The following is an 18,794-nucleotide window of genomic DNA, read 5'->3' on the forward strand; positions in this document are numbered from 1 at the left end:
AGTACGTGCCCTCCTTAATACCCATCACCGGGCTAACCAATCCCCCCTCCACCCTCCCCTCTAAAACCCTGTTTATTTCTCAGGTCCATAGTCTCTCATAGTTCATCTCTCCCTCCAATTCCCCCTGCCCATTTTTCCCTTCCTTCTCCTAATGTCCTCCATGTTATTCCTTATGTTCCACAAATAAGTGAAGCCATATGATAATTGACTTTCTCTGCTTGACTTATTTCACTTAGCATAATCTCCTGTCCCATCCATGTTGATGTAAAAGTTGGGTATTCATCTTTTCTGATGGCTGAGTCATATTCCATTGTATATATGGACCACATCTTCTTTATCCATTCATCTGTTGAAGGGCATCTCGGCTCTTTCCACAGTTTGGCTATTGCGGACATTGCTGCTATGAACATTGGGGTGCATATGGCCCTTCTTTACACTACATCTGTGTCTTTGGGGTAAATACCCAGGAGTGCAATTGCTGGGTCATAGGGTAGCTCTATTTTTAAATTTTTGAGGAACCTCCACACTGTTTTCCAAAGTGGCTGTACCAACTTGCATTCCCAGCAACAGTGTAAGAGGGTTCCCCTTTCTCCACAACCTCTCCAGCATTTGTTGTTTCTTTCCCTGTCCATTTTTGCCATTCTAACTGGTGTAAGGTGGTATCTCAGTGTGGTTTTGATTTTGATTTCCCTGATGGCTAATGATGATGAACATTTTTTCATATGTCTGTTAGCCATTTGTATGTCTTCTTCGGAAAAGTGTCTGTTCATCTCTTCTGTCCACTTTTTGACTTGATTATTTGTTTTTTGGGTGTTGAGTTTGAGAAGTTCTTTATAGATTTTGGATACCAGCCCTTTATCTGTAGTGTCATTTGCAAATATCTTCTCCCATTCTGTGGGTGGCCTCTTTGTTTTGTTGACTGTTTTCCTTTGCTGTGCAGAAGCTTTTTATCTTGATGAAGTCCCAAAAGTTCATTTTTGCTTTTGTTTCACTAGCTTTTGGAGATGTATCTTGAAAGAAGTTGCTGTGGCCGATGTCAAAGAGGTTACTGCCTATGTTCTCCTCTAGGATTTTGATGGATTACTGTCTCACTTTGAGGTCTTTCATCCACTTTGAGTTTATCTTTGTGAATGGTGTTTCATTCTTCTGCATGTGGCTGTCCAATTTTCCCAGCACCATTTATTGAAGAGACTGTCTTTTTTCCATTGCCTGTTTTTTCCTGCTTTGTCAAAGATTATTTGACCATAGAGTTGAGGGTCCATATCTGCGTTCTCTGTTCTGTTCCATTGGTCTGTAGGTCTGTTTTTGTGCCAGTACCATGCTGTCTAGGTGATCACTGCTTTGTAGTATAGCTTGAAATCGGGCAACGTGATGCCCCCAGCTTTGTTTTTCTTTTTCAACATCTCCTTGGCGATTCGGGGTCTTTTCTGATTCCATACAAATTTTAGGATTGTTTGTTCCAGCACTTTGAAAAATGTCATTGGAATTTTGATCGGGATGGCATTGAAGGTATAGATTGCTCTGGGTAGCATAGACATTTGAACAATGTTTATTCTTCTAATCCATGAGCATGGAATATTTTTCCATCTTTTTGTGTCTTCTTCAATTTCTTTCAGGAGTTCTGTAGTTCCTAGAGTATAGATCCTTTACCTCTTTGGTTAGGTTTATTCTGAGGTATCTTATGGTTTTTGGTGCTATTGTAAATGGAGTCGTTTCTTTAATTTCTCTTTCTACAGTTGCGTTGCTAGTGTATAAGAAAGCAACTGATTTCTGTGCATTGATTTTGTATCCTGCCACATTACTGAATTGCTGGATGAGTTCTAGTAATTTGGGGGTGGAGTCTTTTGGGTTTTCCACATAAAGTATCGTGTCGTCTGTGAAAAGAGAGAGTTTGACTTCTTCTTTGCCAATTTGAATACCTTTTATTTCTTTTTGTTGTCTGACTGCTGTTGCTAGGATTTCTAGTACTATGTTGAACAACAGTGGTGAGAGTGGGCACCCTTGACGTGTTCCTGATCTTAAGGGAAAGGCTCTCAGCTTTTCCCCATTGAGGATGATATTCACTGTGGGTTTTTCATAGATGGATTTTATGAGCTTGAGGAATGTTCCCTCTATCCCTATACTCTGGAGAGTTTTAATCAGGAAAGGATGTTGTATTTTGTCAAATGCTTTTTCTGCATCAATTGAGAGGACCATATGGTTCTTCTCCCTCCTCTTATTAATGTGTTCTATCACATTGATTGATTTGCGAATGTTGAACCACCCTTGCATCCCGGGAATAAATCCCACTTGGTCGTGGTGGATGATACTTTTAATGTATTGTTGGATCCTATTAGCTAGGATTTTGTTGAGGATTTTGGAATCCATAGTCATCAGGGATATCAGTCTGAAATTCTCCTTTTTGATGGGGTCTTTGCCTGGTTTGGGGATTAAGGTAATGCTGGCCTCATAGAATGAGTTTTGAAATTTTCCTTCTGTTTCTATTATTTGAAACAGCTTCAGTAGAATAGGTTATTATTTCTTCTTTGAATGTTTGTTAGCATTCCCCAGGGAAACCATCAGGCCCTGGACTCTTGTTTTTTGGGAGGTTTTTGATCACTGCTTCAATCTTGTTACTGGGTTATTGGCCTATTCAGGTTGTCAATTTCTTCCTATTTCAGTCTTGGCAGCTTATAAGTTTCCAGGAAGGCCTCCATTTCATCCAGATTGCTCAGTTTATTGGCATATAGTTGTTGATAATAATTTCTAATAATTGTTTCTATTTCCTTGGTGTTAGTCATGATCTCTCCCCTTTCATTCATAATTTTATTAATTTGGGTCCTTTCTCTCTTCTTTTGGATAAGTCCTGCCAGTGGTTTTTCAATCTTATTAATTCTTTCAAAGAACCAACTTCTAGTTTCGTTGATCTGATCTACTGTGTTTCTGGTTTCTGATTCATTGATTTCTGCTCTAATTTTAATCATTTCTCTTCTAATGTGTGGCTTAGGCATCGTTTGTTGCCTTTTCTCTAGTTCTTTAAGGTGTAGAGTTAATTGGTGAATTCAGGATTTTTCTATTTTTTTGAGTGAGGCTTGGATGGCTATGTATTTCCCCCTTAGGACCGCCTTTGCAGTATCCCATAGGTTTTAGACTGATGTGTTTTCGTTCTCATTGATTTCCATGAATTGTTTAAGTTCTTCTTTGATTTCTTCATTGACCCAAACCTTCTTGAGCAGAGTGGTCTTTAGCTTCCAAGTGTTTGAATTTCTGCCAAATTTTTTCTTGTGATTGAGTTCCAGTTTTAGAGCATTGTGGTCTGAGAATATGCAGGGAATAATCTCAATCTTTTGGTATCGGTGGAGACCTGATTTGTGACCCAGTATATGGTCTATTCTGGAGAAAGTTCCATGTGCGCTCGAGAAGAATGACTATTCTGTTGTTTTAGGGTGGAATGTTCTGTAAATATCTATGAGGTCCATCTGGTCCAATGTATCATTCAAAGCTCTTGTTTCCTTGTTGATTTTCTGCTTAGATGATCTGTCCATTGCTGAGAGTGGAGTATTGAGGTCTCCTACAATTAACGTATTGTTATCAATATGACTCTTTATTTTGGTTAACAGTTGGCTTATGTAGATGGCTGCTCCCAAATTGGGGGTGTAGATATTTACAATTGTTAGATCTTCTTGTTGGATAGACCCTTTAAGAATGATATAGTGTCCTTCTGTGTCTCTTATTACAGTCTTTAGTTTAAAATCTAATTTGTGTGATATAAGAATTGCTACCCCAGCTTTCTTTGGAGGTCCGCTGGCATGGAAGATGGATCTCCATCCCTTCACTTTCAGTCTGGATGTATCTTTAGGTTCAAAATGAGTCTCTTGTAGACAGTATATGGACGTTTCCTGTTTTTTTATCCAATCTGCAACCCTGTGCTGTTTTATGGGAGTGTTTAGGCCATTCACATTGAGAGTGATTATTGAAAAATATGAATTAATTGTCATCATGTTGCCTGTGAAGACGTTGTTTTTATAGATTGTCCCTGTAAATTTCTGTTGTAGATCACTCTTGGGGTCTTTCTCCTTTTAGAACCCCCCTTAATATTTCTTGCAGGGCCGGCTTAGTGGTCACATATTCTTTCAACTTCTGCCGGTCGTGGAAGCTCTGCATCTCTCCATCCATTCTAAATGAAAGCCTTGCCGGATAAAGTATTCTTGGCTGCATGTTCTTCTCATTTAGTACCCTGAATATGTCTTGCCAGGCCTTTCTGGCTTGCCAGGTCTCTGTGGATAGGTCTGACATTATTCTGATGATCCTCCCTCTGTATGTAAGGAATCTCTTCCCCCTGACTGCCCTTAAGATGGTTTCCTTGGTTGTAAGATTTGCAAGTTTTACTATTACATGCTGGGGTGTTGGCCTGTTTTCCTTGATCTTAGGGGGGTCCCTCTGCCTCTAGGACTCGAATGTTTGTTTCATTCCCCAGATTAGGGAAGTTCTCAGCTACAATTTGCTCAAATACATCTTCTAGCCCTCTCTCTCTCTCCACCCCCTCCGGGATTCCAATTATTCTGACATTGGAACGCCTCATGGTGTCACTTATTTCTCTGATTCTATTTTCATGGATTCTGAGTTGTTTTTCCCTGGCCTCCTCTTTTCCCTTTTTATCTATTATACTGTCTTCCAGATCGCTTATTCTCTCATCTGTCTCACTTACCCTAGCTGTTAGATTATCTAGATTGGATTGGAACTCATTGATAGCATTTTTAAGTTTTGCCAATTCACCTTCTTCTTTTTTTTTTAAAAATATTTTATTGATTTATTTGAGAGAGAGAGAATGAGAGAGAGCAGATGAGAGGGGGGAGGGTCAGAGGGAGAAGCAGACTCCCCGCTGAGCAGGGAGCCCAATGTGGGACTCGATCCCGGGACTCCAGGATCATGACCTGAGCTGAAGGCAGTCGCTTAACCAACTGAGCCACCCAGGCGCCCCCAATTCACCTTCTCTTTCTGCCCTTAGAGACTCTGTGTTGCCATTAATTGATTTCTCCATTCTAGCCATTGTCTTCACAATTGCTAGCCTGAATTCCATCTCTGACATCTTGGTTATATCTGCATCCATTTGTAAATCTGCAGCATAAGTCATAATGTCTGAGTCTTTTCTGTTTTGGGGGTGCCTCCTCTTAGTCATTCTGTTGATGGGTGTTTGAGGGAATGTATAGAGTCGAAATTATTGACCAGAACCCAAGCAAGATGCACCTGTTTTCTTGGGACCTTAGGGTTGCTGGCCTTTTGTTTTCCCAGCCTGTCTTCTGCGGGAGGGGCCTGCCGCGCTGTTACTCAGGCAATCCTGTTTGGGCGGAGTTGCCCTGCGGCCCTGTGGCAGGGGATGGGCTCAGTGGGAATCAGTCTTTGGGGCTTTTGTTCTCTGGCGCCTTTCCCTGGTGGCTTTCCACGACTCTTCCACGAGTCAGAGCAGAAGAGACCGTTTCCAACCCTCTGCCTCAGAGCAGAGAGACCTCAGTCTGTTCTTCAGTGAGCTCTCCAGGCCACACTGTCTCCGTTTCTGTCCGTGCTGCTATAAACTGCAATGTCCTGTGTTGTGTGCCCCTCCGCAGCGCCCCCAGTCCTGCCTTCATGTTGGGGCACGTCTCTGCCCTTTGTGCTTCTAAAACCGCCTGCTGCTCCCAGTTTGCACGGGGGCGCGCGCGCGCGCTCGCGCGACTCCAACGCTTGGGGTTTCTGTCCGGGTGGCTGCGGTTCACATGCGCGCGACCCCGCCAGTCTGGTTTTCCACCCCGGGGGCTGCCCTAAAGTCCTTTCCCAACGCTACCAGTCTGCGAGTCTGTGCCCCGTCCGCAGCGTGTGAGGCTGTCACTCACCGGCGGTGTAGGATCCCCATGGCCCGGCCCCCTCCCGCCACCGTTTATCCTCCGAAATCTGCCCGCAGAATCACGGCTCTCCGCTTCGTACCTCAAAACCAACCGCCTGCGATACTCTGCTTGTAGAGATCCAGATCTTCTTACATCTCAGGCTGGTTTCGTGGGTGCTCAGAGTGGTCTGGTAGATATCCAGCTCAATTCTGGGGACCAGTTGAAATAGGGTCCCCTACTCCTCCGCCATCTTTCCCCCCTCCATCTCTCAGCAAATCATTTTTATCACCAAGAGTCTGGCGTAGGTGTCGGGATGCCGCTCCGACCAAATCTTACCGCATTTTTCAGTGTTTCGTTGATTAGCATATCCCCACTCTGTCTGCTAGGTAGGAATCAGCACTCAGAGAGGGTTTTCAACTCCGTACCCTTGTTGAGGGTTTTTATCATGAATGGATGTTGTACTTCGTGAAATGTTCTTTCTGCATCTATTGAGGGGATCATATGGTTCTTATCCTTTCTTTCATTGATGTGGTGTATCACATTGATTGATTTGTGAATATTAAACTATGCATGTAGCCCAGAAATAAATCCCATTTGATAGTGGTGAATGATTCTTTTAATGTATTGTTGGATTTGATTGACTAGTATTTTGTTGAGAATTTTTGCATCTATGCTCATTAGGGATATTGTCCCGTAGTTCTCTATCTGGATTTGGTATCACGGTAATGTTCCCCTCATAGAATGGATTTGGTAGTTTCCCTTTCATTTCCATTTTTTTTGGAATAGTTTGAGAAGAATAAATATTCTTTAAGAGTTTGGTAGAATTCACCTGTGAAGCCATCTGGCCCTGGACTTTGTTTGTTGGGGGATTTTTGATTACTGATTGAATTTGGTTGCTGGTTATCAGTCTGTTCAGGTTTTGTATTTCATCCTGTTTCAGTTTTGGTAGTTTATATGTTTCTAAGAATTTATTTCTTCCAGGTTGTCCAATTTGTTGGCATATAATTTTTCATAATATTCTCTTATAATTGTTTCTATTTTTGTGGTGGTGTTTGTTATTTCCTCAGTCTCCTTTGTGATTTTATTTATTTTGTCCTTTCCCTTTTCTTTTTGGTGAGTCTGGCTAGGGTTTATCAGTTTTTTTATTTTTTATTTTTTATTTTTTTGCGAGAGAGAGAATGAGAGAGAGCACGAGAGGGAGGAGGGTCAGAGGGAGAAGCAGACTCCCTGCTGAGCAGGGAGCCTGATGTGGGACTCGATCCCAGGACTTCAGGATCATGACCTGAGCCGAAGGCAGTTGCTTAACCAACTGAGCCACCCAGGCGCCCCTATCAGTTTTTTTAAAGCACCAACTCTTGGCTTCATTGATAAGTTCTATTGTGTGTGTGTATGTGTTTTTTTAGTTTGTGTATCATTTATTTCTGTTGTAATCTTTATTATTTCCCTTCTTCTGTTAGCTTTAGTCTTCCTTTGTTATTCTTTTTCTAGTTCCTTTAGGTGTAAAGTTAGGTTGTGTATTTGAGATTTTTCTTGCTGTTTGAGGTGGGGCTGTATTACTATATACTTCTCCCTTAGGACCACTTTTGCAGCATCCCAAAGGTTTTGGACCACTGTGTTTTCATTTTAACTTTTTTCCATGTATTTTTATTTCTTTGATTTCCTGCTTTTCCTATTCATTGTTTAGTTGCATGTTGGTTAACTTCCATGTATTTGTGACCTTTCCAGATTTTTTCTCATGGTTGACTTCAAGTTACACAGTGTTGTGGTCAGAAAATATGAATGCTTTGATCTCAGTCTTTTTGTACTTGTTGAGGCCTGATTTATGACCTAGCAGCACCTTTAGGGTTTTACCTCAGCCAACCCAATGACCTTTTAAAACTCCAGGCTTTAAGCCATGCTGGTTGCAAGAACTCACGAAAATCAGCCCCTCTCGTTTTCCCAGCCAATGACTTTGGGGAAGTGTTCTTCTTATGTGTTCCCATTTGTTCCTCTCTCTTGCCTTTCTCCATGACCGTGGTTCTCTCCCCTCCAGATCATCTGTGTTCCATTTCTTCCCCAAACCACATCTCTACACTTCCTACCTTCTTCAATGTGGCTCCCTGCCCCCCCCCCCCCCCCCCCCGCTTTAGTTGTGGAATTAGTTCTCTCAGTCTTCAGGTTGATTTCTGGGGTATTTAGAATGATTGGATAGGTATTGAGTCATATTTGAGGGATGAGATGAGCCTAGGGTCCTCCTACTATGCCACCATCTTAACTCCTTCCCTTAATGCAGCTATTAAATCAAATTAGTTATACAATTACTTTTATAATTATTCATATTATTCAACAAAAGGAGACTAGAAGGCCATCAACAAATTGCTGTTTATAATTATTTTTTATTTTAATTTATTTTATTTTTAAAGATTTTTATTTATTTATCTGAGACAGAGAGCACAGGCAGGGGCGGGAGGGGCAGAGCGAGAGGGAGAAGCAGACTCTCCACTGAAAAGGGAGCCTGATGCGGAGCTCGATCCCAGGATCTTGAGATCATGATCTGAGCTAAAGGCAGACACTTAACCAACTGAGCCACCCAGGAGCCCCTAATTAAAATTATTTTTATATGATAGTTCTACAAGTGATTTTTATGTTTTTGTATGTGGATTTAAATTTTTCATATAAACACACATTCCTTTTGTAACAATAAAACACAATGCTATTATTTAAAAAATCATAAAATATAAAAATAAAAAGGCATAGAATAATTTTTTTATGACTTATTGTATCTATAGTATTATTTTGGATTCTTTTTGTTTCCAGCCTTCACTCAAGTCTGCTGACACTCCTAATTTATCTCCAGACTATGCCCAATAAACATTCTTGTTTTCAAAGTTTGAAGTTATTTAGAAGTTTGAATTTTACACACTTACCTAAGTACGTGTATTTTATAACCATAAGTGGTTATGTAATCCTTAACCTTTGTGAATGTTTTTCACAGTAAAATAACTCAATGTGACTTAGCCAATTTTTAACAAACTCACTCGTAGAGTGTGATCAAACAAACTAAAGTATCTAAGCAAGTTTGTAAAACAGAAGTGAGCAAAGGTTTATCCTTCTTTTTTTTAATTATTTTATTTATTTGACAGAGAGAGATAGTGAGAGCAGGAACACAAGCAGGAGGAATGGGAGAGGGAGAAGCAGGCTTCCCGCTGAGTAGGGAGCCTGATGTGGGGCTCAATGCCAGGGCCCTGGGATCATGACCTGAGCCGAAGGCAGACACTTAATGACTGAGCCACCCAGGCGCCCCTATCCTTCTTTTTTAAAAAAAGGCATTTTGTTTTTTCCAGGCATATTGTGTTGGTCAAATGACTTTTGATCAAATATAAAATTATATTGCCTAGATTATTGTATACTCACTTTGAACATATCGATAGTGAGCATTTTGGTAATTTTGTTCATTCGAGTTATGCATTGAAAACTTACTCTGTGCCAAACACTGAATGAGGCAGTGAAGATACGAAGATAAATCCACAGTTCTTTCCCTGAACTTCACAGTGTAATGAAGAAAAACAGACAAGAATACTAACAAAACACAATGTGGTAAGTGCTATAATGGATAATGTAATGAGTTCTTTGGCATGTCATGATGTAAGATGTCCCTCACTGCCTTATAATAGCTTTTGGTTAGAAGAGTACATGATTGGAGGTAGAATGTAGAGAAACAGACAGAGCAACAAAAATGGGATAGGGTAGGTAAAGAACATTAATGAGAAGAGTTGTTCCCAGATTGATGAGTAAGTAACCCTAAAATCCTCCCTTACCAGAACAGGTCCACAGAATGAAATAGCCAAGGAACTATTGGCCTAATGAGTAGATACTGTTTGGGGAGTCAGGCCACCCAGGGTTGATTTTAGCTGCTGTCCAGCCAAACAGTGATGCAGCCACCAAACACAATAAGTGGGTACACACTAAACATTGAGAAGATTGACAGAGAAGGCAGAGAGGGAGAGAGAGTAAGTGAGCAGTCCAGAGAGACGAGTGTGATAGGGTTCCAGTGGTAAAATAAATCAATGTTGATTTCAGACTCTCAAAAATAAATACATTACACTTATCTCATCAGCCAGCAGCACTTACAAGTGGTGTGCTAAAACTTTCTATTCATTTTTCCAGGAAAGTAGGAGGGTCATCTCTGGTCCTTTCATGGGATTGCTAGCTTAGTGGATAAATAATATGTGGAAGAACTGGTGCCCAGATTACCCTCTTGGGCCTACAGTCATGATTATTAAGGAAACAGGAATTTATTTTCTGTAACGTCTAGCTATTTAATAATTTTTACCTGTTTTTTGCACATAGTATTCACTAGAGTGTCGCTTCTCTCACAGTATTTGAGAGTAGAATCATATAATTGTAACTTTCATAGAATTTTAGATATCACAACAATGGAAGAATCCTTTCTATTGCATTCCTGACAGATGTAGCTCTCAAACTTGTAATGATGAGAAGTTAAAATCAAGAATCCTTGGAGCAGCCAACTCCATTGTTGGACCTTTACTTGTTAGGAAAACTTTTCTATTGTGAACTGAAACTGGCTCCTGTTACGTTTACGTTGTTGATCCACTCCAGGCAGCTAGAATCATTGCTTTCACTCTGCAGTAGACAACCTTGCTTGCTTATTTTTCTTCCTTGCCAAAGGATAGTTTTAGACCAGGTACTACCGTTGACCACACAAAGATCAGTTTACCAATCTGTACAATAGGAATAATCATAAGGATGGAGTAAAGATGAATGAGATAGTATCTAATGATCCCTAAAAGAAATTATGAATCCATTAGAAGAAAGGAACTTCACCAAAGCAATTTAATATCATGTATGATTATTCAACATTTAGGTTGAATCTTGGCATTGAAGAATATTACTAACAAACAAGCATCCAACGAGATTACACAAACTTCTTATTATTTTTCCTGCAATTGCTTCTCAACTCATCACTCAACTGTTAGAATCATATTCTTTTACTCAGAATTCCTCTGATTTTGCTCTCTAGGGCATAATTCAACTTGCTTATAATACAGTTAGACCCCATTGTCACTTCAAAGTAGATGACTGTAACATCAAATGAAGTCAAGATTTGCCAGAAACTGTTAACTCACCTGTAGGTAATAATATATTTTTTAACTTTTGGAAGCATGATGAAGACTTTTGCAGATAAGCTCATAAAAACCAAATTTTGATTCAAATTAAAACACCTGATTGCCTCCTCTATGTGTGGAAATTGTATTGGTTAGATTGTCCTCAGCTTCAAGTAACATAAACTCTGAATCAAATTGTCTTTTTTTTGACCCGTCATTATCTTTTTAATTTTCATGACAGCTTTCCCTTTTTTAAAATACTAAATATTTAATATGTAAATACTAAAAACAGAGTCCTGCACAAGCAGTGGGCCAAATAAGAAATCAAATGGCAAATCAAAATATGTCTCAAAACAAAAGAAAAAGAAAACATAATATTCCAAAACCTATGGGGTGCAGCAAAAGTAGATGCTAGAGTGAAATTTATGCTACAAATGCTAGTATTAAGAAAAAAACAGGGTGCCTGGGTGGCTCAGTTGGTTAAGTGATTGCCTTCGGCTCAGGTCATGATCCTGGAGTCCCAGGATCGAGGCCCGCATCGGGCTCCCTGCTCGGCAGGGAGTCTGCTTCTCCCTCTGACCCTCCCCTGTCTCATGCTCTCTCTCTCTATCTCATTCTCTCTCTCAAATAAATAAAATCTTTAAAAAAAAAAATTCTTAAAAAAAAACCCACACATTACACCACAAGGAACTAGAAAAAGAAGAAAGGTAGCTGAAATTTAGTAGAGGAAGGAAATAACAAGGAAAAATCAGAAATAAAAAAAATAGAGACCAGAGTAAACAATAACATAACATTGAAAGTAAGGACCAGTTTTTCAAAAAAATAAACAAATTTGGCAATGCTTTAGCTACATTAACTGAGGAAAAAAGAGAGAAGGCTCAAAAACCAAAATGAGAAATGGAAGAGAAAACATTACAACAGATATCACAGAAATACATAGTGAGATAAGAGATTACTATAAACATTTAACAAATCAGATAACATAGAAAAAAACCAGATAATTCCTAAAAATGCACAAATTACCAAGATTGAATCATGAATCTTGAATCTAAGAAGTGGGGAATCATCTTCGACCAATAACAAGAATGAAAGTTGACTTAGGACTGAAAAATCTCCTAGCACAAAAAAGCCCAAGACTACATGGTTTCATTGGAGAATTCTGTCAAACATTTCAAAAAATAATTAATTACAATCTTTATCCAAATCTTATAAATAGTAGAATAGAGGGAACACACTCAAAATCATTCTGTGAGGCCAGTACTACTCTGACACCAAAGCAGGATAAAAACAACACAAGTACAAAAAAGTCTAGTTTGTCCGACATAACCTTTGCTACTCCAGCTTTCTTTTGACATCCATTTGCATGATAAATGTTTCTAAATCTAAAGGTGTCTTTACATCTAAAATGAGTCTCTTGTAGGCAGCATATAGATGGGCCTTGTTTTTTTGTTTTTTTTTTTTAAGATTTTATTTATTTGAGACAGAATGAGAGAGAGAGAGCACATGAGAGGGGGGAGGGTCAGAGGGAGAAGCAGACTCCCCGCTGAGCAGGGAGCCCGATGCGGGACTCGATCATGGGACTCCAGGATCATGACCTGAGCCGAAGGCAGTCGCTTAACCAACTGAGCCACCCAGGCGCCTGGGCCTTGTTTTTTTAATCCATTCTGACACCCTCTGTCTTTTGATTGGAGTGTTTAGTCCATTTACATTCAAAGTAATTATTAATAGGTGAGTATGTATTGCCATTTTATTACTTGTTTTTCTGGAGATTTTCTCTGATCCTTTCTTGTCTTTTATAGTTTGCTGATTTTCTTTGGTGATATATTTGGATTTCTTTCTCTGGATTTATTTGCATATTTATTTGTGGTTTTTGATATATGGTTACCATTAGGTTTGTATATAACCTCTTGTGCATATAGCAGTCTATGTTAAGTTGATGGTCATTTAAGTTTGAACCCATTCTTTACTCCTCCTCACGTTTTAGGTATATGTTGTTATATTTTATATCCTTTTATTTTGTGAGTTCCTTGACTGATTTTTTATAGAAATATTCATTTTCACTACCTTTGTGTTTTCTACTTTTATACTGTTAGCTTTGTTCTCTCCTTTCCACTCAAAGAATCACCTTTAATATTTCCTGCAGGGCTGTATTAGTAGTCATGAACTTTTTACGTTTTTGTTTGTCTGAGAAACTCTTTGTCTCTCTTTCTATTCTGAATGATAGCCTTGCTGGAAGAATATTCTTGGCTACAGATTTTTCCCACTCAGCACTTTGACTATATCATGCCACTCTCTTCTGATTTGGAAATTTTCTGCTGAGAAATCCCTTGCTAGCCTTATGGGTTTTCTTTTGTAACTCACTGTCTTCTTTTATCTTCCTCTTTTAAATTTTTTTCTTTATCACTATATTTTGCTAATTCATTACGGTATGTCTTGGTGTGCATTTGCTTTTGTTGATTGTGATGGGAGTTCTTTGTGCCTCCTGGATCTGGATATGTTACCCTCCCCAGATGAGGGAAGTTTTCAGCTATTGTTTCTTCAAGTAAATTTTCTGTGCCCCTTTCTCTTTCTTCTTCTGGGACTCCTAAAATATGAGTGTTGTTATGTTTCATGGACTCACTGAGTTCCCTGTCTATTTTCATGTTGTATAATTGCTTTTTTTCTCTTGTTCAGCTTGATTACTTTCCATTACTCTGTCTCCTAGGTTACTCATTTCTTCCTCTGTTTCTTGCATCCTGCTGTTCATTCCATCAAGTGTGTTTCTCATCTTTTTAAAAATTTTTTAAATTTAAATTCAGTTAATTAATATAGAATATTAGTTTCAGAGGTAGAGTTCAGTGATTCATCAGTCTTATGTGACACCCAGTGTTCATTACATCACATGCCCTCTTTAATGTTCATCATCCAGTTACCTCATCCTCTCACTCCCTCCCCTGCAGTAACCCTCAGTTTGTTTCCTATGATTAAGAGTCTCTTACAGTTTGTCTAGTGTGTGTTTCTCATCTTGTTTATTGAACCCTTTATCTCTGCCATGTTACTTCTTTTTTTTAAAGATTTTATTTAATTTAGAGTAAGAGTGAGAGTGTGAGACAGTTGAACCAGGCAGGGAGGGGCAGAGGGAGAGGGAGAAGCAGACTCCCCACTGAGCAGGGAGCCCGATATGGGGCTCGATCCCAGGAGCCCAGGATCATGACCTGAGCTGAAGGCAGATGCCCAACTGACTGAGCCACCTAAGCACCCCTTCCCTGTTATTTCTTATCTCTGTGTAAAGGGTCTCACTCATGTCTTCCACTCTTCTCAAGTCCAGTGAGTATCCTTAAGATCATTACTTTAAATTCTCTATCGGGTATGTTACTTATATCTGCTTCATTTAGATCACTGGCCATGGCCTTGTCCTGTTCTTTCAGTTGGGATAAATTTCTCTGTCTTCTCATTTTGTTTAAGTTTTTGTGCCTTTTTCCTCTGTGTTAGGCAAGTCAGCTTTATCTCCTGTTCTTGGAGGGTAATAGCCTTATGAAGAAGAGGTCCTGTAGTGCTCTGCTGTGTAGTGTCCCCTGTCCCCCAGGGCCTGGCACTTTTGAGAGTGTCTCCAATGGGTGCTGTGTTTGCTGTGCTGTTTTGTCTTGGCTGCTTTATCCTTCAGGCCAGTCATTTGCAGAGTCTCTCTTTGCCTGTTGGGGGCAGTGTTTGGTCCCTGGCCTGAATGTGGCACGTTTAAACTAGGTATACTCTGGTCTGTTTGTGAAGTGAGATGTCGCCTGGCTCTGAAAAACTCCTATGTTGGGAGATGTGGCATGAGCAGAGGTTTGGCTGGTCTTCTGGGGGATGGGGCCTACTGTGCTGGGACGGAGGCAAGCATGACTGGGAGGGGGCATTCTGTGGGAGCGTGCGGGGGGCAGGACTCTGTGTAAGCAAGTTAGGTAGCAAGTATCAGTGCTGTGCTGGTTTCCACAGGTAGCCCTGTGCTTATGTATAGGAAAATGATGCCTGACAGTCCCTTTTTTGCTGGAGGGGTCTCTGTGAACACTCTCTTGGATGGCCTCTGAGATGAGTGAATAACCTCCCCACTGTGTGCCCTAGGCACTCTTCAGATCGCTTTTTCACACTGTGTATCCACAGGTTGTTTACCTGCCTTTTTTTCCAGAGCAGTATACTGCCCTCTGGGCTCTATTCCAGCCAAGCCCACTGACCTTTAACACTCTAGGCTTCAAGTCCTGCTGGTTGCACCAAACCACAGAATTTGGCTCCTCTCACTATCCAAGCCAACTGCTATGGGGATTCATTTTCCTCACCAGCTCCCCTGTGTGCTGGTCTGTCTCTCACCAGAAGAAATCATTTTAATATACGATGTACAAATATGAGTCATTTTAATCATTGTGATTACAGGGTAACCATCACTGAGTGTATTTTAAAGAGTTTAGAATAGTATAAAATGGCTCCCCACTCTCCAGCTTCTACACACAAAATGCCAATAAGTTACTATTTACCCACTATCAAAGTAATTATCATGGTACAAGCTAAACAGCTGGATACGTTACTTTGAAAAAATTACAGTACAGACAGTTGGTAGATATGTTTTTATTATTTCATATGAATGTAAGTTGGCATATAGAATTGATTTTTCCCACTTTCTTCTGAATAAAATTCCTAAATGCTGTTATCCTCTCATAATTCTCAAAAAATTGCAAAATATTACTTAGAAACATTAAGGCAGAGAATAGCTTTCATGAGAGGTTTTAGATAGTTTTACATAATAGTGGAAGTGTTTTTGTTGCTAACATTCTCAAATTTAAAATAGACCTGTTTCCTTATAAAATCTCTTCTATTGTCACAATGAATTTCTTGAGTATAAGGCAGATAAATGTTTGCAAGGGTTTCTACCAAATGAGATTTAAAGTAAGAATTGAGATGTATCTAGCAATTTCTATATTTGATGTAATTTGTTTTAGAAATTCCTAAAAAGGTAAAATGCGTAAAAATACATTAGTTGATTAAAAAATGTTGAATTATAACAGCACACAGAATAGCAACTAGTGCAAATCCTATCACAAGGATTAGAACAAATGTATCATCACTCATTTCTATCCTGGGCTTTTCATCTTTCTCTTCACCAGTGCTGCTTCCCCTCTTTCTTCCACCACCTTTTCCAGGCCCTGGATGTTGCTTATGCATTGAGAAGAGAACGCTGGGGCTATATCGTCCCCAGAACTCTTGTATCTCAGCAGAAATCTGATATTGGCGTCCAGCACAGACCTTGAAGTGATAATGTGCATTTGTCACAAAGTTGGAAAAGGAGAATGAAATGTTTGGTCCTTTATATATCTAAAGAAAAATGAGACAAAATGAAAATTTTATTGTCTTACCAAATAAAAAAATATGGTATAGTTTTTGACAAGAAAATTATGAATTAACCCACTCACCTCATAAATATATTCAAAGCAAAACTAAAAGTTTATGCTTACAGTCTCTAATATCATGAGGACCCAGTACTGTTAGGTAATTTTGTTCAGTGTAAGAAATAACAAAGACTTATAATTGTTAAACTTTAATTGCATTTGGTTTGGAGTTGTGCATGTGATCAATGAAACCTAGAAATATCAAATCATTCAATAGTAATATGTTAATTGAATGAATAATCAAATTGTCCCCAAATAATATGTACATAAAGCATTAGGGAGAAGGTAGGACTTTTGGATAAGATTTCATCACTTTAAACATTCTAAAAGGGTATCTTACTCCTCAACAAGACCTTAATTACCAGTAGAATATAAAATTATAAAATTTTAAAGACAATTTGCAAGAATTTACCAGGTCAGTTCCTTTTTGACTGATGAGTTGAAGACTGTAAACAATGGGATCTCCTTTTATTGGCCCCAAAGACTCCCATTTGATCTCACAAATATTGCTGTTCACATGCTGTAATTTAGGTGCTAGAAAAAGAGAATTTTAGTTTAGAGGGTTTCATTTTTCCTGGTATAATCTTTTGCATTGTATTTATATGGTGCATCATACATTTGGAAGCATTTCACATACATTAACAATTTTTAAAAAGATTTTATTTATTTATTAGAGCAGGGAGGAGGGGCAGAGGGAGAGGGGAGAGAATCCTAAGTAGACTCTGGGCTAGGCATGGAGCCTGATGTGGGGCTCAATCCCACGACTCTGAGATCATGACCTGAGCTGAAACCAAGAGTCCGATGATCAACTGACTGTACCACCCAAGCGCCCCACATATGTTAATAATTTTATTTTAGGATCACAGCAACTGTGTGAGGAAAGGAGGGCAGGGTCTTTATTTATGTTATTAGTCTCTCTACATTTCAGGAAAATGGGTCTTAAATATATAAGAAGAGAACAAGGAATTATTGTGGTCTAAGTCATATTTAATTCCAGTATGTTCCAGTTAGCTTTTCACTGAAAACAGACTACTTCATAATAGTGATTGGACTTGTGTGGAAAGATTGGAACAACTGCATTTCACAGATGAGGAGGAAAAAATGCTCAAAGCTTGAGCTTTCATGACTGTAAGTTGACCTTGTTATGTATTATAGAAAGCAGTCTATTTCACTGTTCAAATAGGGAGATTAAAATCAGTTTCAGAGGGCGCCTGGGTGGCTCAATTGGTTAAGCAACTGCCTTTGGCTCAGGTCATGATCCTGGAGTCCCAGGATCGAGTCCCGCATCGGGCTCCCTGCTCGGCAGGGGTCTGCTTCTCCCTCTACCCTCTTCCCTCTCGTGCTCTCCATCTCTCATTCTCTCTCTCTCAAATAAATAAATAAAATCTTTAAAAAAAATAAAATCAGTTTCAGAAATTACCAACTATGTACTAATTACCAAATATGAAGTTACAAATTTGTACTAAATATGTACGAATATGTACCATATACTAAGTATATTTTTTAGCTTTAATCAGTATAATTATACCTATCAGCTGATGTTTTTTTTTGTGTGTGTATTTTAATCCATTTGAGAACATGTGAGATGAGCAAGGAATGGATATCATGACAAAGTGGAAGGAGAACTATCATGGGGATCAGGAGCCTACCATTCCTATTTTGGCTCTGCTGCTGGCTCACAGTGTTCTTTAGTTACGTTACTTACCATTCAGGGAATTCACTTCTTTCTGTTAAAAAGTGGCTGTGGTGATAGAGTGATTGGCTGAATTAGTTGATTTCAAAGATATTTTTTAAATATGATTTTGAGGGGCAGAGTAGTAGGACCCTAGGCCTGTCATGTCCCACTAACACTATTGGATAACTATCAAATTACCCTAAATGCCCCAGAAATCGACCTGAAGACTGACGGAACAAACTCCACAACTAAAGGGAGAGAAGAGGCCACATTGAAGAAGGTAGGAAGTGTGGAGACATGATTTAGGGGAGAAATGGATCCTGGCTGCCATGGAGAGGAGGTTGCCTGGTTGTGGAGAAGGGTGAGAGAGAGAGGGGCACACAGGGCAATGCACAAGGAGACTGTTTCCCCATAACCACTGGGTTGGAAAACAAGAGGGGCTGAATTTCGAGTTCTTGCAACCAGTGAGTCTTAAAGCCTGGAGTTTTAAAGGTTGGTGGCCTTGGCTGGGATAGAGCTCTGCTCTTGGAGAGAATGCAGGCGAACAACCCAGGGGTATACAGTGAGGAAACAGGGATCTGAAGAATGCCTGGGACTCATGGAGGGGAGATTATTCACTCTTCTTGGAGTGCTTCTTAAGAGGGGCAGTGTTTATGGAGATACCTCTCAGTGAACAAAGCAGCTGGCTGGTACCATTTCCCTCCCTGGCCTAAGCATAAACAAAGAGCCACCTATACTGGCTGCCTAACTTGCTTGCACCAAGTCCCATGCCCCTATG

General features: G+C 39.6%; 1 protein-coding gene across 1 annotated transcript in view; it reads right to left on the minus strand.

Annotated features, from left to right (window-relative positions):
* Positions 1-15,928: 15,928 nt before the first annotated feature.
* Positions 15,929-18,794, minus strand: part of LOC118025903 (fibronectin type III domain containing protein 3C1-like) — a 71,338-nt gene continuing 68,472 nt past the window's right edge. Inside the window, exons 25-26 of the mRNA XM_035028622.1 lie at positions 16,754-16,875; positions 15,929-16,267 (exon numbers count right to left, since the gene is read on the minus strand). Coding sequence (XP_034884513.1) covers positions 15,929-16,267; positions 16,754-16,875 — 461 coding nt within the window. The remainder of the gene's footprint in view (positions 16,268-16,753; positions 16,876-18,794) is intronic.

The sequence above is a fragment of the Mirounga leonina genome, unplaced genomic scaffold (assembly GCF_011800145.1).
Source record: "Mirounga leonina isolate KUSES-001 unplaced genomic scaffold, KU_Mleo_1.0 Mir_204, whole genome shotgun sequence".
Classification (NCBI taxonomy): domain Eukaryota; kingdom Metazoa; phylum Chordata; class Mammalia; order Carnivora; family Phocidae; genus Mirounga; species Mirounga leonina.